This window comes from Dendrobates tinctorius, unplaced genomic scaffold (genome assembly GCF_039654945.1).
Source record: "Dendrobates tinctorius isolate UK_male_01 unplaced genomic scaffold, ASM3965494v1 ptg000231l, whole genome shotgun sequence".
NCBI lineage: Eukaryota > Metazoa > Chordata > Amphibia > Anura > Dendrobatidae > Dendrobates > Dendrobates tinctorius.
Window position 1 is genome coordinate 7,784,557 of NW_027361898.1, and position 26,053 is coordinate 7,810,609.

Below are 26,053 nucleotides of genomic sequence, written 5' to 3' on the forward strand. Positions count from 1 at the left end.
TTTTTTATATTGTCCCAATGTGGGACATTACAATAAAATGTCAGATCGCTGATCTGACACTTTGCAGTGCCCTGTGTCAGATCAGCGCTCTGACAGGCTTTCTCAGTGCCTGCTCTCAGTAGGCACGGAGGAAGCTGCCTCCTTGCAGGCCCCCGTGGCCATATTGGCTCCGGGGGCCTGCAGGGAGGAGACCCTTGGAGCAGCGCATCACATCGCGCTGCTCCGAGGGTCTCAGGAAAGCACACAGGGAGCCCCCTCCCTGCGTGATTCTATCCTAATCCCCCGGTACACTGCGATCATGTTTAATCGCAGTGTGACAGGGGTTAATGTGCTGGGGCGGTCGGTGATCGCCCCTGACACATAGTGCCAGGTGTCAGCTGTGATAATCAGCTGACACCCGGCCGCGATCAGCGGCGCTCCTCCCCGGGAGCGCCGCTGATCGCTATGATGTACTATCCCGTCCCCGGTCATACGGGCCCGGGTACCGTGGATGGGATAGTACGTCAGATGTCAGAAAGGGGTTACTGTACACCTCTGTACCCATCTTGACTGAAAAAGACAGAAATGTAGAAATTTTTGAAAATTTATTAAAAAAGAAAAACTGAAATATCACATGGTCATAAGTATTCAGACCCTTTGCCCAGTATTGAGTAGAAGCACCCTTTTGAGCTAGTACAGCCATGAGTCTTCTTGGGAATGATGCACCAAGTTTTTCACACCTGGATTTGGGGATCCTCTGTCATTCTTCCTTGCAGATCCTTTCCAGTTCTGTCAGGTTGGAAGGTGAACGTTGGTGGACAGCCATTTTTAGGTCTCTCCAGAGATGCTCAATTGTGTTTAGGTCAGGGCTCTGGCTGGGCCAGTCAAGAATGGTCACAGAGTTGTTCTGAAGCCACGCCTATGTTATTTTAGCTGTGTGCTTAGGGTCATTGTCTTGTTGGAAGGTGAACCTTCGGCCAAGTCTGAGGTCCAGAGCACTCTGGAAAAGGTTTTCATCCAGGATATATCTCTGTACTAGGCCTCATTCATGTTTCCTTCTATTACAACCAGTTGTACTGTTCCTGCAGCTGAAAAACACCCCCATAACATGATGCTGCCACCACCATGTTTCACTGTTGGGATTGTATTAGGCAGGTGATGAGCAGTGCCTGGTTTTCTCCACACATACCGCTTAGAATTATCACCAAAAAGTTCTTTGTCTCATTACACCAGAGAATCTTATTTCTCATAGTATGGGAGTCCTTCATGTGTTTTTTAGCAAACTATGCGGGCTTCCATTGGGCCACTCTGCCATAAAGTGTAGAAGAAGAAAATATTGCAGCGGGGGACAGAGTTTCTTTAAAAATTCAGCATTTATTAATCCAATTTAAAAAAAAAGTACAAATATGGTACACCACAAAAATTTTTTTTGATGCTAGCAATTTCCAGCATATTGCACAAAAAACAGCGTTATATACAGCGCTTACCAACGCGTTTTGACATATGACATGATTAAGACCTAAGACAAAAAGAACTAAGATAGTTTTTATAGCTCCTCCTGTCTGAGTCCCAGCTGATTTCACTAAATTTAGTTGTTTTGTTTTTTTTTTCAGCTAGAGTTTAGAATTTCGCTGTGTGAATGTGTCATGGCCTAGCAGTGGATAGAAAAACAAGTTGTAGTGTCCAAAAAAAATTTTCATATAAAAATATACAATGCAATTGACCAAAAAAAAAAATAAAAATCATGGTTCCTTAAAAACATACATTTATAAAAATGAAGAAAAATTATATGAAAGCTTGTCAGGATTTCATACTGAAGAATTAAATCTTGTCTATGGTTTAATACATGTGGTATGGTTTAATACATGTGGTGTTCTAGTTTCGAAGGTAAAGATCCAGAAGGATTCTCTATTTAAGTTTCCTCCTGTGATCTCCACCTCTATAAGGTGTGTATACCTTTTCTATTCCACAAAAGACAAAACCCGATATACAGTGGGGCAAAAAAGTATTTAGTCAGTCAGTTAAAAAGATGAGAGGCGTCTGTAATTTACATCATAGGTAGACCTCAACTATGGGAGACAAACTGAGAAAAAAAAATCCAGAAAATCACATTGTCTGTTTTTTTTTTCATTTTATTTGCATATTATGGTGGAAAATAAGTATTTGGTCAGAAACAAAATTTCATCTCAATACTTTGTGATATATCCTTTGTTGGCAATGACAGAGGTCAAACGTTTTCTGTAAGTCTTCACAAGGTTGCCACACACTGTTGTTGGTATGTTGGCCCATTCCTCCATGCAGATCTCCTCTAGAGCAGTGATGTTTTTGGCTTTTCGCTTGGCAACACGGACTTTCAACTCCCTCCAAAGGTTTTCTATAGGGTTGAGATCTGGAGACTGGCTAGGCCACTCCAGGACCTTGAAATACTTCTTACGAAGCCATTCCTTCGTTGCCCTGGCGGTGTGCTTTGGATCATTGTCATGTTGAAAGACCCAGCCACGTTTCATCATCAATGCCCTTGCTGATGGAAGGAGGTTTGCACTCAAAATCTCACGATACATGGCCCCATTCATTCTTTCATGTACCCGGATCAGTCGTCCTGGCCCCTTTGCAGAGAAACAGCCCCAAAGCATGATGTTTCCACCACCATGCTTTACAGTAGGTATGGTGTTTGATGGATGCAACTCAGTATTCTTTTTCCTCCAAACACGACAAGTTGTGTTTCTACCAAACAGTTCCAGTTTGGTTTCATCAGACCATAGGACATTCTCCCAAAACTCCTCTGGATCATCCAAATGCTCTCTAGCAAACTTCAGACGGGCCCGGACATGTACAGGCTTAAGCAGTGGGACACGTCTGGCACTGCAGGATCTGAGTCCATGGTGGCGTAGTGTGTTACTTATGGTAGGCCTTGTTACATTGGTCCCAGCTCTCTGCAGTTCATTCACTAGGTCCCCCCGCGTGGTTCTGGGATTTTTGCTCACCATTCTTGTGATCATTCTGACCCCACGGGGTGGGATTTTGCGTGGAGCACCAGATCGAGGGAGATTATCAGTGGTCTTGTATGTCTTCCATTTTCTAATTATTGCTCCCACAGTTGATTTCTTCACTCCAAGCTGGTTGGCTATTGCAGATTCAGTCTTCCCAGCCTGGTGCAGGGCTACAATTTTGTTTCTGGTGTCCTTTGACAGCTCTTTGGTCTTCACCATAGTGGAGTTTGGAGTCAGACTGTTTGAGGGTGTGCACAGGTGTCTTTTTATACTGCTAACAAGTTTAAACAGGTGCCATTACTACAGGTAATGAGTGGAGGAAAGAGAAGACTCTTAAAGAAGAAGTTACAGGTCTGTGAGAGCCAGAAATCTTGATTGCTTGTTTCTGACCAAATACTTATTTTCCACCATAATATGCAAATAAAATGAAAAAAAAACAGACAATGTGATTTTCTGGATTTTTTTTTCTCAGTTTGTCTCCCATAGTTGAGGTCTACCTATGATGTAAATTACAGACGCCTCTCATCTTTTTAAGTGGTGGAACTTGCACTATTGCTGACTGACTAAATACTTTTTTTCCCCACTGTATCACCCTTATGCACTTGTGAGAAATGTCTAGAGACTGCAGAAAAGGAAAAAGCCGCAGGGTTAGTTGCATAGTTCTGTTGAATGTAGAAAAAAAATCCATGCAAGTTTGGTATCGCTGTAATTGAACTGACCGGAAGAACCATGTGGACAGTTCGCTTTTACCATACAAAAAATGCTCAACAACTAAAACTTAAAAGGATGATTGCAGAATTGCATTTTTTTTTTTTTTTTTTTGCACAATGTCATCCCGTTTTGAATTATTTTCCAGTTCCTTACCTGTAATGTGAATTGAGTTATTCAAAACTACAACTGGTCACAAAAAAAAACAAACCGTCATATGGCTGTGACGACAAAAATACAAATTACGGCTCTTGAAAGTTGGGGAGGTAAAAACCAAAGCGCAAAAATGAAAAATCACTTGGTTTTGAAGAGATTGCAGGCACAAAAGGAGAAATCAATGTCACATTTTACTTTAAGTGAGATTGTTTTTAAAGGTGCAGTGTTCACATGTTGCAACCACAGCTTCACAAAACTGCAGGTGTAGGTGATCATTTCCATCCATCATCACCAAACCAATAGCCTAATGAGGGAGGTCACAGGGGTGTATACATGTGGCGCCCCTGAGGGTCCAGTCGCCACAGAGGTACTGCACCTCCTCCTGAGGTGTGGTACCCCACCATCCAGGTAAGGTGGAGACACCTGACCACACTCCAACACCTGCACCCCACACCACAAAGTAGTGTAGCAAAGCACCTTCGGCGGCTCCCTGCTTGGAGTGTAGCATAGCACCCCTTGGTGGCTCCCTGCTTGGAACACGAACCGTGCTGGGAGGTGGGTGGAGTTTAGTTCGCACAAAAGAGCGGGAAGAGTTGAGTCAGTCAGTCTTTCATTCAGTCAATGAGTGAGGATGTAGAAGGACACAGTGTGAGAAAGAGAAGATCCCCGGGAGAGGGAGGGAAGAAGGAAGTGCTGCAGCAGGCCACAGTGATCTGGGTCTGCTGGCACAGGAAAGAGACAGAGAAAGGAAGCTTGATTCTCCATTGGGAAGAAGGATTAGTACGGAACGTAAGGAGAATAAGAGAACAAGGATCAGGGTTAGAAGAGAACCCTCTTCAAGTTCTAAGCGCAAGGCTGGGGTCCGGTCCCCGAGGTTGTATGGATACTAATGGTCCTGCAGCAGACACCAGAGGAATAGAAGTTGTCACCACTTTATTCCCACTCAAGACTTGGGGGCACAACAGCAACATATTAGTGAGCTGGGACTTAGTAGCAAGGAGTCCCCAAAGCAGGCTACAGCTGTCTGCCGTACAAGTAGAGTACATAGGAACGTCTGACAGGAGGAACTCCAGTGTAACTCAGTACTAGGAGTACTTCATTCAAAGGCGCTATAAGAGGAGACGTTCAGAAAAGGCACATATGATGGCGGAGTGTTGGAAAGGAGTACTTCATCTTGCCTGGAAGTTGTCTGAGCTCTTGACCCGGAGGACACGGCACGGATGCGGGCACCTGTACCTGCAACAGACTGAGTAAAGCTTTGGAACTACATGCCCTGGTGTCCTCCACTTATTCCTGTGCCAACCTGCCCAGCACTGCTACATCCCTTGCGCCTGACACTACACCATCTAAGTGTCACTTCACCTACACTGCCCTGGGACTGCAGCCCTGCCTGTGGAGGACTATAACATCACTGCTGCACCACACCATCTGTCCCAGAGGATTTGTCTGCAGCGTCGGCTTACATCTCTATTGCCGAACACCACAGGTGGCGTCATGAATCACTTATAAACTTTCACCACCATAAGCATACTGAAACAACCCCTTTTGTAATGGAGCCCCGGGGCCACGGACCGGGTCACTGCTGCTTTGACAACCCCCGTTGAGAAGATCAACCGGCCTGGTACCGAGTACCCCACGGCCCTGGTGAGTGAGGGCGCTCCATACATATTTACAACTACCTGCATCATGTAATTGTGATATCTGTCCTTTTTCCAGGTAGATCCACAGGTCAGTGCACTTCTCAGTTTCCCTCTTGGTCACGACATAGCTGGCCACCGATCCTGCAACTGAAATCAGATTCAGGTGTAAAAAAAAATGGCGCCAAGAGTTGACCGTGTGCTTAGTCATAGTCACTTAAGGCCGTCACACACAGCGATCTCGCTGATTTTGTGATGCCACAGCGATCTCGCCAGTGAGATCGCTGTGTGTGACGGGAATCAGCGACCTGCCCCCCGCCGGGTATCGCTGATCGGCCAGGGCCATTTTTTAATCGCTGGTCTCCCGCTGGCCAGCACGCCTTTCTGCGTGTGGCAGCGAAAGACCAGCGATCAGCGACGCTGGTTTCTAATGTAAACATCGGGTATCCAGGAGCCGCAGCTCTTGGATACACGCTGTTTACCTTGGAAACCGACGTACATGCTGGTTTCCAAGGTAAACAGCGGGTATCCAGGAGCCGCGCGGCTCTTAGATACCCGATGTGTACCTTGGAAACCAGCGTGTACGCCGGTTTCCAAGGTAAACAGCGGGTATGCAAGAGCCGCGGCTCCTGGATACCCGATGTTTACATTAGAAACCAGCGTCGCTGATCCTGATCGCTGGGGCTGTCTATGCGACAGCTCACCAGCGATCAGCCTAATAATGTCCCAGCGATCCCATCCATGTCGGATCGTTGGTGGGATCGCTGGGACATCATTATGTGTAACGGGGCCTTTAGTGCTTAGTCATAGAAGCTAGGGATTATCCCAATAATTTATACGGAGCAAACAAAGAAAGGCAGTCATACATACTTCACTGGCAAGATGTGGGAAAGGGCGCCAACATGGAGGTGTTAAAGTGGTACATTCTTGTTACCTCACCTGTTAAGTTTTACGGGTCGCTAACCTCATTAGGTTAATTGATAGAAACTAAAACAATGGAAAGGTTTGCTCACAGCAACTTGGCAGCTGTGGGGAATGGCACAATTTTTGCATTTTACAGGGGTTTAGGTTCCCCCTTTATGTGCCTCTAGGTGGCATCACTCAGCAGACTTCTACAGATCTAGGTCTGTTCTGCTTACCCACAGACAGAAGAATATTCCACTGCACAGGATACCGCAGCTGCTTTCTGAACACACTCTGGACCACCAGTGCGGCACCGGTCCCTGAAAGCACAGGCATGAAGAGGTTAACACACTGTAAAGAGCGCACTCAGGTACCTACGTGCCAGTCCACATTGTAGTAGAAGTAGTGGCATTGCAGGCATGAGCTCATGTGACGAACTTGTGACAAATGTATTAAATAAACCATCAGTATTGTCTATTTTTTTGTCCATCCCCTCTATACCTACCGACTCCCCCCCAAAAAAAAATAAATTAAATATGGCGGGTGCAATCTGTGTTATACATCCAGCACCTGTCTCTAAAGAAGCAAGCAAAGCGAGCTCTGATCGCTGCTGTTAAACCAGTTAAGTGGCGCGGAATGCCGATAGGTTGCAGTGTCAGCTGGAGGACTGCTGAAGGTCTCTGCCCTGTCATCTTGGCCGTGTGAAGCCCACCCTCAAACTGGTTTTAATAGGAGACAGTGATTTTCACTTTTAAGTCATGTTTAAAAACTAAAAAATACAGTGTAAAGAAAAAAAAGTTATTTAAAAAAAGAAAACCTGGTACTTTTCCTTAGTAAAAAATAAAAGCATATTTGCCATCACCACTTCAATAAAAACATGTTCTATCTCCAGATGAAAATATTTTACCTGAAGGTTAAACGACAAAAAAAAAAAAAAAAAAAAAAAAGAAAAAAAAAAAAAAATTGAAACACAAAATTGATTTTTTTCCCCATTGACATACTGTACCTCTCCGCATAAAAAGCCCCTCCCCCACCCCAAAAAAAGGGTACGAGAAATATTTAGAGATCGTTGTACATAAATACAATAACACACAGCATCTTCTATGGAAAAATAGAAAAAAGTGGTTACAGGTCTGATTTATTTTTTTCATAACCCCTTAACGACCACTGATATGCATTAAAGGCTACTTATTCCCTTATTGTCATTTTAAAACGATGAAAGGTAAGAAGGCTGTAGTGCCCCGAGAGTTCTAAAATCTCCAGGGTTTCAGCTAACGGGGTAGCCGAGACCCCAGAGAACATAAGGGGCAGATTTTTCCAATGCTCGATTAAGCGAATAATGGCGATCACACACACACAAAAAAGTGTGGCGGCTGTTTCAATGATTTCTCTCTCCTATGACATGATATACATGTCAGAGGAGAGAGAAATGATACCCCCCCCGAGATCCATTCCCCAGTACCTCCACCATCCCTGGGCCCTCCTGATCCGTCCCAGTATCATCTTCCTGGAAAAAAAATAAATAAATGGCCGTGATCTGCCGGTCGGAACCCGGAACTATTAGGAAATCTTTCCTGTCGGTTCCTTTTGATCACTGTAATAGGGTCTATCACATTTATCAAAAGAAAAAAAAAAATATATAGTAAAATCGCAACTTTGTCACAACCCTAGTTGGATAAAAATTATTAAAAAGGTTTATTTTTTCCCCATTCTTTGCAGTTGGGGTTAGGGTTAGAATTTGTTTGTTTTTTAAATTAAGAAAAAAAAAAAATTACGCTATGATGGCTAATGTTGAGCGCACTACTAGTGTTTGCATCGGGTGCTCGGGTATGCATAGAGTATTTTGGTTCCCCGCATGTTTTTTTTTGGGGGGGTGTATAAGGGTGTGTGCACACGTTGCGGATTTTTTCTGCATAAAAATCCGCATCGCTTGGGAAAAACCGCAGGGTAAAACGCATGCAGTTTCCTATCCTATGTCCAGCAGAATTGATGCAGATTCTTAGAGATAGAGATATATCCCGGAAGGAAAACAGCAGCAGAGGTTTCGCAAAAAAGAAGTGACATGCTACGGAAAATAAACAGCAGCAAATCTGCGCGGAATTTTCCGCAGCATGTTCACAGCGATTTTGGTTTTCCATAGGTTTACATGGTACTGTACACCGCATGGAAACTGCTGCAGATCCGCAGGACCATATCCGCTGCGGAACTGCAGCAAAAACCACAACATGTGTACACACCCTTACAGCTGCAAAACACGCGAGGTAGGGATTCGAGCATGTCACTCAAGCACCTGATTCAAACTGGAGTAGCGAGCTCATGCACTTAATTCTAACCTAATGTTATCAAATTCTGTGTCATACCTGTGGGTTCAAAATGCTCACTATACCCCTGGATAAGACCACTGAGTGGTGTGGTTTTCAAAATGGGGTCACTTGTTGTGGTGGTGGTGGGGATACCACTGTTTAGGCACATCAGGGGATCCCCAAGTGTGACATGGTGTCCGCTAATTATTCCAGCAAGCTTTACATTCAAAAAAATCAAACGGAACTCATTCCCTTCCGAGCCCTGCCGTATGCCCAAACAGTAGACTTCCCCCACAAATAAGGTATTGACATATTTAGGAGTAATTGCACAACAAATTTTGGGGTCCATTTTCTCTTGTTGCCTTTGTGAAAATAAATGTTTGGGTCTAAAGTAAATTTTTTGTGAAAAAAAAAAAATTATTCATTTTTTTCCTTCCGTTCCTGTGAAGCACTTGAAGGGTTAATAATCTTGAGGCTGTGTGCACACGGAAGCGTTTTTTTTGCTTTTTTTAGCGTTTTTACCAGCAAAAATGCTTAAAAACACTTACAAGAAGCATCCCATTCGTTTTAAGGAATTCTGCACTTTTTGTGCATATTGATGCGTTTTTTTTCCGCGAAAAAAAAAACGCATCACGGTAAAAAACGCAGCATGCTCATTAATTTCGTGGAAAAATCCGCATTTCAAACTATATTCTATGAGACTGAGGATGCTCTGGAAAAAACGTGCGGGGAAAAAATAGAACTACACTTACCGGTAGATGGGTTTCTAAAGGGCCCGTCACACTAAGCGATATCGCTAGCAATATCGCTGTAACGTCACTGGTTTTGTTATGTAGCAGCGAGATTGCTAGCGATATCGCTATGCGTGATACTTACCTCCGACCGGCTCCCCCGCTGGTTATCGCTGATCGCGCGAGAACGGCCTGGGCCGTTTCTCGTCAGGCGCTTCCTGCTGTGGCGACGAGCGACGCGTGGACGCAGGCGGGAGAACGTCTTCATCGCCTCGTCTGACAGGTAAGTAGCAACTGCTGCTATGTCGCTGGTGAGATCTGCCTGTGTGGCAGCTCACTAGCGACCACTTAGCGATGCACCAGCGATCCTGACCGGGTCATATCGTTGTCGGGATCGCTGGTGCATCGCTAAGTGTGACGGTACCTTTAGACCCGCTACGACAGCACACAGGAGGTTACCTCCCCATCCTGATTAGGGACAGGAAACAAGAGGTTAAATAGCCCTCCCCTTCCTCTAATCCCCAGTGTTTTCCAAGGACCACAGAGTGAATGCTTGAAATATTATTTATTCACATAAGTCACATGAACAAAATTTTGTTAGGGGGGGAAATTACCCGTGCTGTCGTGGAGGGTCTTAGAAACCCAACTACCGGTAAGTGTAGTTCTATTCTCTCTAATCCCCTCCATGACAGCACACAGGAGGTATACCAAAGAATAATGGTTTAGGGAGGGAACACGGCTTGCAGGACTTTCTTGCCAAAGGCTAGATCTCGTACTGACATAAGATCTAATCTATAATGCCTCGTGAAGGTATGGACTGAAGACCAGGTCGCAGCCTTGCAGATCTGCTCAATGGATGCACTAGCTTTTTCTGCCCAGGAGATGGAGACAGCTCTACCTGAGGAGGTAGATCCTGGTTTTTATAAGCGGCTGTGATTGCTTTTTTGATCCAGTTAGCTAGGGAGCTTTTGGATGCTTTCTTCCCCTTGTTCGGTCCGCCATATTGAACAAAGATTCTGATCTTTCCACCAGAGTTTTGTCTCTTCCAAATAGATCAGGACTGCTCGATGGACATCCAGTAAATGGAATCCCATTTCTCTCTCATCCCTCGGGTTATCACAGAAGGAGGGCGGTATTATTTCCTGTGATCTGTGGAAATCTGAAGACACTTTTGGCACAAAGGAAGGGTCTAGCTGGAAAATTATTCTATCGTCCAGAATTCTTAGATAGGGCTCTCTGATGGACAGAGCCTGAATTTCGCCCACTCTTTTTGCCGTTGTAAGGGCTACGAGTAGTGCTGTTTTCCAGGATAGTTTATCTGGGCCTGGTCGATAGGTTCAAATGGAGGGTTCATTAGACTCTTTAGTACTATATTCAGGTCCCATGCTGGAACCATGTTGGATTTATTGGGATGGATTCTGGAAGCTGCTGACAAACCTCTTGATCCATCGATGCTCTGCTAGGTTTTGATCGAAGAAAGAACTTAGGGCTGATACTTGGACCCTCAAGGTGCTTGGTTTCAGACCCTTGGATAAGCAGTCTTGTAGGAAGTCTAGGATCTTTGTCAAGGAAGGGATCTATGGGAGTGGATCCGTACCATGCTGAAAAAGTCTTCCATATTTTGGAATATATGGCATTTGTGATTGGTTTCTTACTTTTTTGCAAGGTAGATATCACTGCATCTGAGAGGCCTCTGGCTTTCAGGATTGTGGTTTCAGAAACCAGGCTGCCAAGCTTAAGCTGTGGGGAGCCAGGTGAAGGATGGGACCTTGATGTAGAAGGTCGCGGTCCACGGGCAGGATCAGGGGACCCTCTGAGTTCATCAGTTTTAGGGCTCCGAACCAGCTCTTATTTGGCAAGAGAGGGGCGATCAGGATAGTGTTGACCCTGTCTGTCCGGACCTTTTGCAGAGTTTTCGGTATTAGGGGAATTGGTGGAAAGGCGTATGCCAGTCAGAAGCGAATGCGTCCACCCTTGAGTGTTTCTCGTTTGGACCTATGGAGAAGTAATGCTTTGTTTTGGCATTCTCCCGGTTCGCAAATAGGTCTACCTCTGGGAGACCCCATTTTTTGGTTAAGGTATGGAATACTCTGACTTTGAGGCTCCATCCCCCTGGATCGAAGTCTGTCCTGCTTAGGAAGTCTGCCTCGATGTTGTCGGATCCTTTTAGGTGGAGAGCTGAAAGGGATTGGAGATTGCGTTCTGCCCAGCTGAATATCCGTGCTGAAACGTTTTGCAGACTTCCGTATTTTGTGCTGCTCTGATGACGTAGATGGGCCAAGGTAGTCATAGGGTCAGAGTAAATCAGGACATGGGTTCACTGGACTGATGTTTCTGCTGCCTTTAGGGCTTCTTCTACCGCTCTCAGTTCTCTGAGAAACCAATACAGCAAAAACACCAGTATCTTCACAAAATCTTCCTCTATCAGGGATGGTTGTTTCTCCCGTACGATTTTTGCCGTGCATTGCTGGCACAATGTCTTTTTATAATCGGAGGAGTTTTTTTCCTACAGATGGTGCATTTTCGGCTTGTAGGCTTTTCTTCCGTTTTTGGTGTAGGATCCTTGTCTACCTGAAAGAGAGAAAAGGAGGGGGGCCCCTAAGGATGGGTTCTAAACCAAAAAGGTATATACCCTTTTCCAAGTGTACTCACTGGGCCAGGGTTTGAGCTGGGTTCTGCAGAAGCAGCTTTCAGGGAAGACGCATCCATCATGCAGACGTTGGTCCTACCTTATGCCGTCTTCCATCGGGGTCCTTAAATAGGAACCGAGATCCAGCTTCCTTTACCTCATCCAATCGGATAAGATCGCTCCCCCTAAGTTCCTGGCGCCACCTGTTTTTTTTTCCAAATTTAAATTTCCCGCCAAGATGGCGGTGCATTCCACTGTGGAACGCAGAGAGGAAGTGACGTCGCGCCTTCGGGCCCAGCGGTGCGCATCACTTCTGATGCATGCCGCTCAGTAGAGACGGGCATGTGGCGCGCGTGGGGGAGCGAATCCCGGGCTGGGGAGCTACGGGAGGCCCCCAGCCCCACTCACCATCCAGCGTTGCCGAAGCGCCAGAGTATGGTGCGGGTCCCGCCAGCAGCGGGAGCAGTGTACGGGGAGGAAGGTGCGGGACGATCGACCCTGGCTGCCCGGCTCACGGTAAGGGAAAACTCCTGGATCTCGCCGGCCCCAACCACGGAGCACATAGAACCTCTTCATTCCTGTTAGGGACAGGAAAACACTGGGGATTAGAGGAAGGGGAGGGCTATTTAACCTCTTGTTTCCTGTCCCTAATCAGGATGGGGAGGCAACCTCCTGTGTGCTGTCGTGGAGGGGAATAGAGAAAAACCGCGTGTTTCCTGGGAAGGAGTCTGGTTTCTAATCAGGAATTTTCTGCATACGTGGGTACATAGCCTGAGGGTTGCAGTTTTTAGAATGGTGTCAATGTCATATAGACCACTCAGTCATTTCAAATGGGAGGTGGTCCTTAACCCCTTACTGACATGTGACGTACTATCCCATCAATGGGACCCGGGGCCCTATGCCCATGGACGGGATAGTACGTCATAGCGATCAGCGGCACTCATGGGGTGATCCCCGCTGATCGCGGCCGGGTGTCAGCTGATTATCACAGCTGACACCAAGCACTATGTGTCAGGGGCGGTCACAGACCGCCCCCGGCACGTTGACCCCTGGCACACTGCGATCAAACACGATTGCAGTGTATCGGGGGTTTAGGGAAGCATCGGCAGGGAGTGGGCTCCCTCCGTGCTTCCCTGAGACCCCCACAGCAGCGCGATGTGCAGCGCTGCTGCGGGGGCCTCCTTCCCTGCAAGTCCCCAGATCCAATATGGTGGCGGGGACCTTCGGGGGCCTGCAAAGCGCAGGCATGAGGAAGCCTTCTGCAGTGCCTGTGTCACGTTCATGACCGGGCCAATTTTTACAATTCTGACCACTGTCCCTTTATGAGGTAATAACTCTGGAACGCTTCCATGGATCCCGGTGATTCTGACATTGTTTTCTCGTGACATATTGTACTTCATGCTAGTGGTAAAATTTCATTCATATAACTTGCGTTTATTTGTGAAAAAAAACGGAAAATTTCGCAATTTTCCAACTTTGAATTTTTATGCCCTTAAATCACAGATACGGCACACAAAAAACTTAATAAGTAACATTTCCCACATGTTTACTTTACATCAGCACAATTTTGTAACCCAAATTTTTTCTGTTAGGAAGTTATAAGGGTTAAAAGTTGAGATCTCCCCTTGATAAAGCTGTTGCGAAATGCGCGTCGGAAGCAACGGCGAGGTGTTCACCTTTACATTTCTGGCAATATGGGTAAGTGCTAATATGTGTATTGGCCACTATGGGCACTAATCCCGGTGTTCTTATTAGATACTTACCCTGCAGTAGGTGCATTTAATTTTTATGCACAGTAGGTGCTTGGTGTTTTAATATAAACTTTTGGGCCTATTGCAAGTATTCATTAGTACCTTGCACATTAATATCTGTATACTTGCACCTATGTTTATAATTCATTGCGGTGATCCTTTGCTGTCTTACCTGGACTATACCTCTAAAAAGCCTCATGTAATATACGAGAATGGTTGATATTTTAATTCAATAAACATGTATTTTCTATGACATTTATAAATCTCTTTTTCTGTGGTTTATGATTACTCCATTTTTCTGGTGTTGTGCATGTTGTTGGGAGTACTCTACATTTATTGGTGTGTCCTCATAGTAAGTGGGGGAACTATATGGGTCTTCTACCAGTTTCTGGCCACACATTACCACTATGGTTGTTTTGATTTTTGGGTTAACATATTTGGGCGCATGGCAGAGCTCGGAAGGGAAGCAGCGCCATTTGACGTTTTTGGCTGGAATTGAGATCGGACACCATGCTGCGTTTGGAAAGCCCCTGATGTACCAAAACCGTGAAAACCCCCCACAAATTACACCATTTTGGAAACTAGACCCCCCAAGGAACTTATCTAGATGTGTGGTGAGCACTTTGAAGCCCCCAGTGCTTCACAAAAGTTTATAACGCCCGGGCGTGAAAATAAAAAAAAAAATCGTATTTTTTCCACAAACATGATCTTTTAGTCACCAATTTTTTAATTTTCCCAAGGGTACCAGGAGAAATTGGACCCCAAAAGTTGTTGTCCAATTTGTCCCGAGTACGCTGATACCTCATATGTGGGAGAAAACTACTGTATGGGGACACGTCGGGGCTTGGAAGGGAAGTAGTGACGTTTTGGAATGCAGACTTTGATGGAATGCTCTGCGGGTGTCATGTTGCCTTTGGAGAGCCCCGAATGTACCTAAACAGTGGAAACACCCCATAAGTGACACCATTTTGGAAACTAGACCCCCTAAGGAACTTATCTAGATGTGTGGTGATCCTGCAGCACAAAAAACGTTACATGGTCCGTCCAGGCATCTCGGCGGACACAAAAAAAATTGACGGATCCGCCAAAAAACGGATCCAACGGATGGCCATCCGTCAAGATCCGCCGGTAATGCAAATCAATGGGGAAAAAAACGGATCCGCCAAAAAAAATAGCGGATCCGTTTTTTTTGCAAAAACGGCGGATTTTGACTGATGGTCAAAAACGGAAGTGTGAAACAGGCCTAAGGGGGTGATAAAGGGGGGTTTGATTTACTATTTATAGCGGGTTTTTATTTTTGCCAGCTGTCGCACGCTAAAAGACGCTTTTTATTGTAAAAATAGTTTTTGCATCACCACATATTGAGAGCTATAATTTTTCCATATTTTGACCCAGTGAGTCATGTGAGGTCTTATTTTTTGCGGGACGAGTTGACGCTTTTATTGGTATCGTGTTCGGGCACGTGACATCTTTTTATCGCTTTTTATTCCGATTTTTGGGACGCAGAATGAACAAAAACCAGCGTTTCATGAATTTCTTTTGGGGGGGTGCGTTTACACCGTTCCGCGTGCGGTAAAATTGATAAAGCGGTTTTATTCTTCGGGTCGGTACGGTTACAGCGATACCTCATTTAGGTCGTTTTTTTATGTTTTGTCGGTTTTATGCAATGAAAACTATTTTATATAAAAAATAATTATTTTTGCATCGCTTTATTCTGCGAGCTATAACTTTTTTATTTTTTCACTGATGACGCTGTATGGCGGCTCGTTTTTTGCAGGACAAGATGACGTTTTCAGCGGTACCATGGATATTTATATGCATCTTTTTGATCGCGTGTTATTGCACTTTTTGTTCGGCGGTATGATAATAAATCATTTTTTGCTTCGTTTTTTATTTTTATTTTTAAAGGGTTCGCTAAAGGGGTTAACTAATGGGACAGTTTTATAGGGCGGGTCGTTACGGACGTGGCAATACCAAATATGTCTACTTTTATTGTTTTGTTTTTTTATTTCCAAAAAATGAATTAGGGAATTTTTTTTTTTTTTTTTATTTATTTAAAATTATTTTTACACTTTTTTTTATTTTAACTTTATTACATTGCCCCAGGTGGGACAACACTGTCCTGTGACAGATCACTGATCTGTCACATCACAGATCACTGTGACAGATCAGCGATGTGTCACAGGCACTGCATTTGGCTTCCTCGTGCCTGCGCTTTGCAGGCACTGAGGAAGCCAGCTCCCTACAGGCCCCCAAAGGTCCCCGTCGCCATCTTGGATTCGGGGACCTGCAGGGAAAGAGCCCCCCACAGCAGCGCTGCACATTGCGCTGCTGTGGGGGGCTCAGGGAAGCAAGGAGGGAGCCCCCTCCCTGCCGATGCTTCTCTCTAACCCCCGGTACACTGCGATCGTGTTTGATCGTGGTGTGCAAGGGGTTAACGTGTCGGGGGCGGTCCGTGACCGCCCCTGACACATTGTGCCAGGTGTCAGCTGTGATAATCAGCTGACACCCGGCCGCGATCAGCAGCGCTCACCACGTGGGTGCCGCTGATCGCTGTGACATACTATCCCGTCCCTGGGTATTAAGTCCCAGGGCACATGGACGGGATAGTACGTCACATGACAGAATGGGGTTAAAAAATAAAAAACAAAGCAAAAAATAATGCTTTATTATCATACCGCGCGATCAAAAAGACAGATATAAATATCCATGGTACCGCTGAAAACATCATCTTGTCCCGCAAAAAACAAGCCGCCACACAGCATCATCAATAAAAAAATAAAAAAGTTATAGCTCGCAGAATAAAGTGATGCAAATATAATTTTTTTTTATATAAAATTGTTTTCATTGCATAAAAGCGCCAAAATACAAAAAAAAAAAAAAAAGACCTAAATGAGGTATCGCTGTAACCATACTGACCTGAAGAATAAAACCGCTTTATCAAATTTATCACACGCGGAACGGTGTAAACGCACCCCCCAAAAGAAATTCATGAAATGCTGGTTTTTGTTCATTCTGCGTCCCAAAAATCGGAATAAAAAAGTGATCAAAAAATGTCACGTGCCCGAAAATGGTACCAATAAAAACGTCAACTCGTCCCGCAAAAAATAAGACCTCACATGACTCGGTGGGTCAAAATATGGAAAAATTATAGTTCTCAAAATGTGGTGATGCAAAAGCTATTTTTACAATGAAAAGCGTCTTTTAGCGCATGACAGCTGCCAAAAATAAAAACCCGCTATAAATAGTAAATCAAACCCCCCGTTATCACCCCCTTAGTTAGGGAAAATAATAAAATAAAAAAAAAGTATTCGTTTCCATTTTCCCATTAGGGTTAGGGCTGAGATTAGGGTTAGGGCTGAGATTAGGGTTAGAGTTAGAATTGGGGGGTTTCCACTGTTTGGACACATCAGGTGCTCTCCAAATGCAACATGGCGTCTGATCTCAATTCCAGCCAATTCTGTGTTGAAAAAGTCAAATGGTGCTCCTTGCCTTCCAAGCTCTGCCATGCGCCCAAACAGTATTTTACTCCCACATATGGGGTATCAGCCTACTCAGGACAAATTGCAAAACAACTTTTGGGGTCCAATTTCTCCTGTTACCCTTGAGAAAATAAAAAGATTGGGGACTAAACGATCATGTTTGTGGAAAAAATATGATTTTTTTTATTTTCACGCCCGGGCGTTATAAACTTCTGTGAAGCCCTTGGGGGTTCAAAGTGCTCACCACACATCTAGATAAGTTCCTTGGGGGGGGGGGTCTAGTTTCCAAAATGGTGTCATTTGTGCGGGGTTTCCAAACGCGACATGGCGTCTGATCTCAATTCCAGCCATAAAAGTCAAATGGCGCCGCTTCCCTTCCGAGCTCTGCCATGCGCCCAAATAGTGGTTTACCCCCACATATGGGGTATCACCGTACTCAGGATAAATTGCAAAATAACTTTTGGCGTCCTGTTACCCTTGGAAAAATAAAAATTGAGGGTGAAAAGATCATTTTTGTGGAAAAAATATGATTTTTTAATTGCACGGCTGTACGTTATAAACGTCTGTGAAGCCCTTTGGGGTTCAAAGTTCTCACCACAGATCTAGATAAGTTCTTTGGGGGTCTAGTTTCCAAAATAGTGTCATTTGTGGGGGGTTTCCACTGTTTTGGCACATCAGGGGCTTTCCAAACGCGACATGGTGTCAGACCTCAATTCCAGCCAAAAAAAAGTCAAATGGCGCTGCTTCCCTTCCGAGCTCTGCCATACGCCCAAATAGTCATTTATACCCACATATGGGATATCAGCATACTCAAGACATATTGCACAATAACTTTTCCAGTCCAATTTCTCCTGTTACCCTTGGTAAAATAAAAAAATTGGACCTGAAGTAATTTTTTTGTGAAAAAAAGTTAAATGTTCATTTTTTTAAACTTTCAAAAAATTCCTGTGAAGCACCTGAAGGGTTAATAAACTTCTTGAAGGTGGTTTTGAGCACCTTGAGGCGTGCAGTTTTTAGAATGGTGTCACTTTTGGGTATTTTCTATCATATAGACCCCTCAAAGTGACTTCAAATGTGATGTGGTCCGTAAAAATAAAATGGTGTTGCAAAAATGAGAAATCGCTGGTCAACTTTAACCCGTATAACTTCCTAAGAAATAAAAAAAATTTTGGTTCCAAAATTGTGCTGATGTAAAGTAAATATATGTGAAATGTTACTTAAGTTTTTTGTGTGCCATATCTCTGTGATTTAAGGGCATAAAAATTCAAAGTTGTAAAATTTTCAAAATTTTCACCAAAATTTCAGGGTTTTTTTTTTTCACAAATAAACGCAAGTTGTATCAATGAAATTTTACCACTAACATGAAGTACAATATGTCATGAGAAAAACAATGTCAGAATCAGTGGGATCCATGGAAGCGTTTCAGAGTTATTACCTCATAAAGGGACAGTGGTCAGAATTGTAAAAATTGGCCCGGTCATGAACGTGCAAACCACCCTTGGGGGTAAAGGGGTTTAAAAAAAAAAGTTTTGTAAATTTTGTTGGAAAAGTGAGAAGTCACTGGTCAACTTTTAACCCTTATAACTTTCGAACAAAAAAATAATTTAGGTTTCAAAAATCTTGCTGATGAAAAGTAGACATGTGGGAAATACCATATGACTATTTTGTGCGATATGACGCTCTGATTTAAGGGCATAATAACTAAAAGTTTGAAAATTGTGAAATTTTCAAAATTTTTGGCCAAATTTTCGTTTTTTACCCCCACAAATAAATGTCAGAATCAGTGGGATACGTTAACAACTTTGGAATGCTTCACCTCAAAGTGACAGTGGTCAGAATTGTAAAAATTGGCTGTCATTAAGGTCAAAATTGGCTCGGTCATTAAGGGGTTAAACAGTGAATGACATAAGAACAAAATAGAGGAGACAATGATGGAAAATTAGTGGGTTTTTTTTCAAACCATTTAATAGCACTTGCCTTATTTTTCCTCTTTTTCAGTTTCATTAAAGGTGACCTGTCCCCAGGTTTGTCCGATATGAGATACGGCCACCACCTTTCAGGGCTGATACACAGCATCATAGAATAATGTATATCAGCCCCCAACATGACCTGAAGAGAAGAAAAATAACTTATTATACTCAGCTGCGGGGTGGTCCAGTCTGATAGGTGTTGCTCTTCTTGGTCCGGCACTTCCCATCTTCTTGCAATGCCACCCTCCTGCTTGCTTCGTGTAGATGACATGTCCCTATGGCATCCACACGGTCTGGTCGGCATCGCGCTCCTGCACAGGCATACTTATTTGCCTTGTTGAATGTAGCGCAAAGTACTGCAGTGCGCAGGCGCCGGGAAAGGTCAAAGAGCCCCAGCACCTGTGCTCTGAAGTACTTTGCTCTGACCTCAACAGGGCAGAGAAGTACACCTGCACAGCAGCACAGTGCCGAGGAGACCGTGTGGATGCCGTAGGAACGCGTCATCCACATGAAGCAAGAAGGAAGGTGGCATCGCAAGAAGATGGGAGGGCCGGACCAAGCAGAGCAATACCCATCAGACCGGACCGCCCCGCAGGTGAGTATAATAAAAGTTATTTTTCTTCTTTTTCAGGTCATGTTGGGAGCCGATATACAGCATCATGGAATGCTGTAGATAAGCATGAAAGCTTTAGTCAGGTTGGTTGTCAAAAATAGGGGGGACCCCATGCCTTTTCATTATTTACTTAATTAAAAAAACAGTGTGGGGACCCCTCTATTCTTGAGAACCTACCTTGCTGAAGCTGCCAGCTGTAAGTTTCGTCTGGTTGGTTCACAAATAGAAGGGGACCCTACGTCAGGTTTTCATTCATTCTCTCCTGCTCGCTGTTGCCGGCAGAGCAGGAGAGAAGAATGAGAGCCGAAGTCAGCACCAGCCGCAGGTGAACAGCGCTTACTGTAGCGCTTCTTCCCCGGCAGCTGTCCGTGTGGTCCTGATGCTGCACACGGTGGTACCACGTATCCACATGGACACGGATAGCTCCGGTACCGTGTTTTCCGGTACCGGAATTATCTGGATGTGTGAGACCGGCCTTACTCTGTGAATCATTTTCTGTGTGAGGAATCAGTTTTTGGCTTTATAATAGAACTGGATTTCTGCTCTGAATCCTTTAATCCGTCACTATAAGGCTGGGATCACACTACCATGTGTGATGCGAGAAACTCGCACAAGTCTCTCGCATCAACACCCGGCGCTGCTGCCGGCACTCAGGACCGGAGCTCCGGCTGCACAGAAATACATGCAGCCGCAGCTCTGGTCCTGAGTGCCGGCAGTAGCGCTGGGTGTTGATGCGAGAGACTCGTGCGAGTTTCTCACATCACACACGGCAGTGTGATCCCAGAATAATTCTGATAATCCAGAATCCAGAATGCAACTGAAATAGTTTCTAGTGGTGTTTGCACCATGACCCCGAAATATCATGGGCAGGGACAATTACCTGTGATAAAGGTGACCACCCCCTTCATGAACGCCTGTGACTGACACGCTGCATATCCTCGTAATCCCTAAAAAATAAATAAAATAAAATACATTGTACAGCCTCCTTTATTTTATGGGGCGCCGCAGGAGTTGGTAATTGTTTCCCTGTGAGGTTTAAAAGGACAGAGAAGAGTAAAAGGTTACTCCGAGGCAGTGACATTGGGAGATTAGGGAAATGGTGGAACACGTAATGGTGATGAAGTCCGGTGGGGGATAAGAGCTGGCTAGTGGAAAGAGGAAGAGCATTGCCAATATTAAGTCTAAGAAAGTGAGAGGAAAAGGAGTCTCTAGCTAATGTACATTCTTTTATTTTGGACAGCAGAAATGTGACCTCTGGGCCAGACAGGTAGATGCAAGTGTCATCAGCATAAAAGTGCTACTGGATTCTATGAACTCACCCAGGACGGATTTTTAGATGGAGCACAATACAGCTCCAGGACCGGATTGGTAATCTGCCCAACCGGGCATTTTCCGGTGGGCCGCAGGCTAATGCGGCGGCCACCGGCCTCTTTTACCCGCCGCTGGCCCTTTAAATTTGCGGGCACGGCGGCGGTTTCAAAGGTGCGCAGCTCGCGCTGCAGATTTTGGGGTGGCACTGGCACCCTAGGGGTTAAGAACGCGCGGCGACGTGAAACTGCACGTCGCGGCGCGTTCTTTGAGGGCGGAGCCGGAGAGAGTGCGCTGTGCCGTCAATGGTTACCTGCAGGGCAGGCAGCGCCTACTCACGTCTCACTGTGTTGCGTCCTATCATCGGCGACGGTGTCCAGAGCAGCAGCAGGCCAGGAATCCAGGAGCGGCTGCTGCTGCAAGTCTCCTACCCCCGCGTGCTGGTTCAGGGCAGGCTTCAGGACAGGTCCAGACTCCAGTAAGTTGGCCGGGGCGGGGGTGAGTTTAGTTATAAAGAGGGCCTGGGGGGTGGGGAGGTCGGGCGGCGGGCGCCATCTGCCTGAGGCCGAGCTGAGGCTGGCTGGGGGGCCGCAATGTGCCCGATATGCGTGGGGTCAGGAGGGGTTTACAGGATAGATGTAGCGGAGCCGCGTGTGTACACGGGGTGTACGGAGCGGAGCCGCGTGTGTACACGGGGTGTACGGAGCGGAGCCGCGTGTGTACACGGGGTGTACGGAGCGGAGCCGCGTGTGTACACGGGGTGTACGGAGCGGAGCCGCGTGTGTACACGGGGTGTACGGAGCGGAGCCGCGTGTGTACACGGGGTGTACGGAGCGGAGCCGCGTGTGTACGGAGTGGAGCCATATGTGTACGGGATGTATGGAGCGGAGCCAAGTGTGTACGAAGCATACAAAGCGGGCTTTTCCCACGGACACAGAAGTACACGGCGGAGCCCCGAGGAGCATTTTAAAACTCACACATGACGTTCCACTGGAAGTGATGTGCTGGAAGCTGACCGGAAATGAGAATTTCATGAGGAGATTGTGACGGAACTAGGAATGCTTCAGATCCATCAATCACCATGTCCTCCGACAGCGCAGACAGCAGGATCGCCTTGGAATCGGGGATGCCGGCCATGTGAGCGGATCATGATAGGTCCTGCACCGGGAGGCTCAGGTGGGCATTACAATGGGAGCCGGGCTGCTATAGTATCTTTATAGAATCTTTATTTCTTTCTCTCTTATTTCTTTCTCATTCTCTGTTCTGTCTTTCCGTCATTTTCTGTCTCTCTCTGTTCTTTCCCCATTTTCTTTCTCTGTTCTTTCTTTCTTTTCTTCTTTCCCCTCTTTCTTTCTCGCTCTCCTTTCTCTGTTTTCTCTCTTCCTTAGTGCCAGTCAGTGTGCCCATAATGCCAGCCACTGTGCCCTCAGTACAAGTCAGTGTGATCAGCAGTGCTAAATGGGTGCGATTAGGCGTGGACATGGGTGTGACTAGTTGCGAAATGGATGTGGCCGGGGCGTTGCCTAAAATTTGCAGCAGCGCGCTGCGTGCGCCGCAGTCTTTCTCCCTCTTTCCCTTCTTCAAAAGTTGGGAGGTATGATAGCCCCGGCTATGACCAGGGGGTCTGGTTGCCCAATGGATAGCAGTTCTGCCAGGAATTCTGTCACCGTGCGTACAAAAGGGGACAGAGCTTTGGGAGGAGTACTGTACCTAAAAGCAATAAATAGGACTGAGCTGAAATACTGAGCACAGCTATGACTACATGTTATATAGTCGTGTTAATCTCCTCTCACTTCTTGTAGCCTACAAGTGTACAAAGATATTATATAGTCACCATGTGACTAGTGGGCCTGTGTAACTTCAAATGCCAGGGCTGAATTTTAGTCCCAGTCCGGCCCTGTCCAGGACAGAGCCTTGAGGAAAACCAGAGTAGAAATGAGGAGATAGTGTCGGAATGGGAGATGCTAAATATGCGGTTATACAGGTATGAGGCGTCCCAGGAGAGGGCAAGGTCTGTGCTGCCAAGGGAAGGGAGGATCTGTAGTATCTAAGAGTGGTTGACCGGGTCCAAAGCAGAAGGAAGGTCCAGTAGGAGGAGAGCAGAGTAATGTAGAAGACAGAGGACAAGTCAGGAGGGAGGAGCACATAATAATGTAGACAGAGCATCTCATTCACCAGTGGTTGTCAGCCTGGACGGTCAAATCTTGGCACCATCCAGGTTGAAGACTAATTCTTCCCCAGACATGGATCACGGCGTGGGACAGAACGACCGACAGGTATGGTATATTGTTGTTTTTTTATTTTAGTTTTATTACAGTAGATTGAGGGCTTCGGTGGAATTAGGTGAGGTCATAAGTATGGTTTAATTGAGATTATTAGAGGAGTCTGTGTCTTTCTTTCAATTAAAGGACTTTTCTGGGTGTCTGTGTTTTTTTTACAATGTGATTATGGGGTTAGTAATGGGGGTGTCTTAGGCCGGTTTCACATTTGCGCTTTATAGCGCAGTGACGGCCTGCGCACGGCCGCCACTAAGCCCCGCCCCCTCCCATTGCACATGGACGCTTGCGATCTGCGCACCCTATCTTTAGCATAGGGTGTGCAGATCGTGCGTTTGCCGTGCACTGCGCACTTTTGAAGGTGCGCCGTGCGCGCCGAAATGCAACATGCTGCGTTTGGTGCACACGGGCGCACCTTCAAAAGTGCGCAGCGCACGGCAAAATCCTGCTAGCGCATGGCCAGCGCACGATCTGCGCACCCTATGCTAAAGATAGGGTGCGCAGATCGCAAGCGTCCATGTGCGATAGTAGGCGGCGATGACCGGATGGGGCGGGGCTTAGTGGCGGCCGTGCGCAGGCCGTCGCTGCGCTATAAAGCGCAAATGTGAAACCGGCCTTATTGACGCCTCTCCATTACTAACCTCGGGGCTTGAGGTCACCTGACAATACAAAGTTTACATCAATACCCCCCAACTATTACCCCACCTGCCACCACTACAGGGCAAGTGTGAAGAGCGAGGCTAGGGGACAGAATTGGTGCATTTTACAGATACATGACACTCCTGCAACTCTCGGAAGGAGACTCGGACTGATTTTTCAGACTTTGTGACTCCAGCCTAACTTCTCTCAGTGAAGCCGGCACTGAGCATTGGGAGCAGGTTGTCGGCACATATGGAAATCCCCTATGACTGTCACATGAGCTCATGTCACAAACAGTTGCAGCTGTGTATAGGAGGGCGTGCTAAACTAAATATTTGCCCCAGTGAAGGAAAACCTAGATCCACCACTGATATAGTAAAGGGGTTTCCGAAGTGTTAGTGGCCTGTAGGTCAGATAGAGGGTGGAGAGCCCCAGAGGACAAGCTGGTGTGCAACAGGAGCTGGGGGAAGTACTTCCCCTTCCATACTGAATTCCTCTTCTAGAAGTCACTTTACCATCCCCAATGAGTCAGTCATGTGCTATGTCTGAGAAATCGCCTTGATTTACCCCGGGGTGAGCAGTCCATGTCTCAGCCAGCTTGTGATGCACCAGGACTTTTCCATTACTCATTCCACAGCACTTTACAGACATGGGGAGCTGGGCCATTGGGGGCACATTTCACTACCTCTGCTGCCTGGCACTGAAACATGGCTGTTCAAAGAGTGAAGAAGACTCATCCTGGGCAAAACCTGCCACATTGCTGCTACCTTTGTTTCTCTCCTGTCCTAGGAGCTGATACAATGCAGCAGACTGAAGTCACAGAGAATGGGCTACACTAGATACAACTGTACCAAACCCTCAGCTGTGGGTGCATCAGGGGTAATGCTAGGTCTCACTTACCGGGTGTTTAGCAGCCACGGTGTCATTGACTCTTGACAGCCCCAGGTTCACCATCGTAACTGATGATATGTGTTGTTGCGGGGGTTAAGATTTGACCACAACAGCGACCTCCTCTGTAAGGGAGGCCTCATTGCAGCCTTAGATGTTTGCCACGCCACAACAGTTCATTCTGTGCTGACAGCTCCGCTATACAAGGCGCTGCTCTCTGGGAACGGGATACCAGCAGGATTCTGGATTTTGCTTTAGATCTGAACAAAGAACCAAACTTTAGGCAGCATTCTATGTATGCCCCTATTGCCTGACACATGCAGAGAGATTGAAAACCAGCAGTAAATGATATAGGAAGTATACTGCTAAATTGTTTATTGTATTTTACAGGGATGTTCTGGGTGCTGTAAATGTTGTATTTTTTTAATGAGAAACGCTTTACTTCTCTGGGGCAAATAAAAGAAGAGTGTGTGATGAATGTCAGAGACTGATCCGGACGCTGCGACTCATCCTTGTGCTGCGCAGATGCTGAGGTTGCGACTTCCTTCATCACTATGGGATGTGCATAGCCATTGCTGGGCGGCCAGAGATGGAGGCGATGGCATGTTATGTGTTAACAGGTTTGGACCCAGCATCAAACCCTGCAAATTATACACAGATTCCCATGCTGTGGATCAGCTGAGTGTTTGTCATCTCTGGGCAGAGGACTAGTTTCAGTTTTGGACCTTTTGACATTAGCTTCTCCACCTGTGATTGATGCCCCCCAGCTGCAGCCTCCCCGGACAGCGGAGAGACTAGCAGGAAGCCAGGTGACTGCTGATCGCTGTGAAAGGTGCCAGATGTGGTTTGTTGTTATCTAGAGGGTCTGGGGTCTATATCACTTTAGGGGGGCTTTTCAGCGGTTCCTGTATTTATTTACAGGGTATGGTCTGGGGTCTTCATTTTCTGGGGATCTGTGATTGTGAAGATGGAGCTTTCAGATGGTGGTCTCTTTTCCTCAGTAATGGAAATGCTACCTCACTAGAGCAGCCCTGTCAGTCCAAGTATCACACGGTGCTATGTCTATCCATAGAACCAAACCCATGGGGCC

The 26,053-nt window shown here is 46.0% G+C and overlaps 1 protein-coding gene across 3 annotated transcripts in view; it reads right to left on the reverse strand.

Annotated features, from left to right (window-relative positions):
• The window catches only part of TMEM141 (transmembrane protein 141), a 33,044-nt gene extending 7,211 nt beyond the window's left edge, over positions 1–25,833 (reverse strand). Inside the window, exons 1-5 of one of the 3 annotated variants that reach the window (XM_073556052.1) lie at positions 24,976–25,833; positions 20,733–20,799; positions 6,610–6,693; positions 5,513–5,620; positions 3,531–5,069 (exon numbers count right to left, since the gene is read on the reverse strand). In XM_073556052.1, the coding sequence (XP_073412153.1) occupies positions 4,930–5,069; positions 5,513–5,620; positions 6,610–6,693; positions 20,733–20,799; positions 24,976–25,029 (453 nt within the window). In that variant the 5' untranslated portion in view covers positions 25,030–25,833 and the 3' untranslated portion in view covers positions 3,531–4,929. Of the gene's footprint in view, positions 1–3,530; positions 5,070–5,509; positions 5,621–6,609; positions 6,694–20,732; positions 20,800–24,975 lie in introns of those variants that run through there. The other 2 variants (XM_073556053.1, XM_073556054.1) reach the window with 2 other exon arrangements.
• Positions 25,834–26,053: the final 220 nt, after the last annotated feature.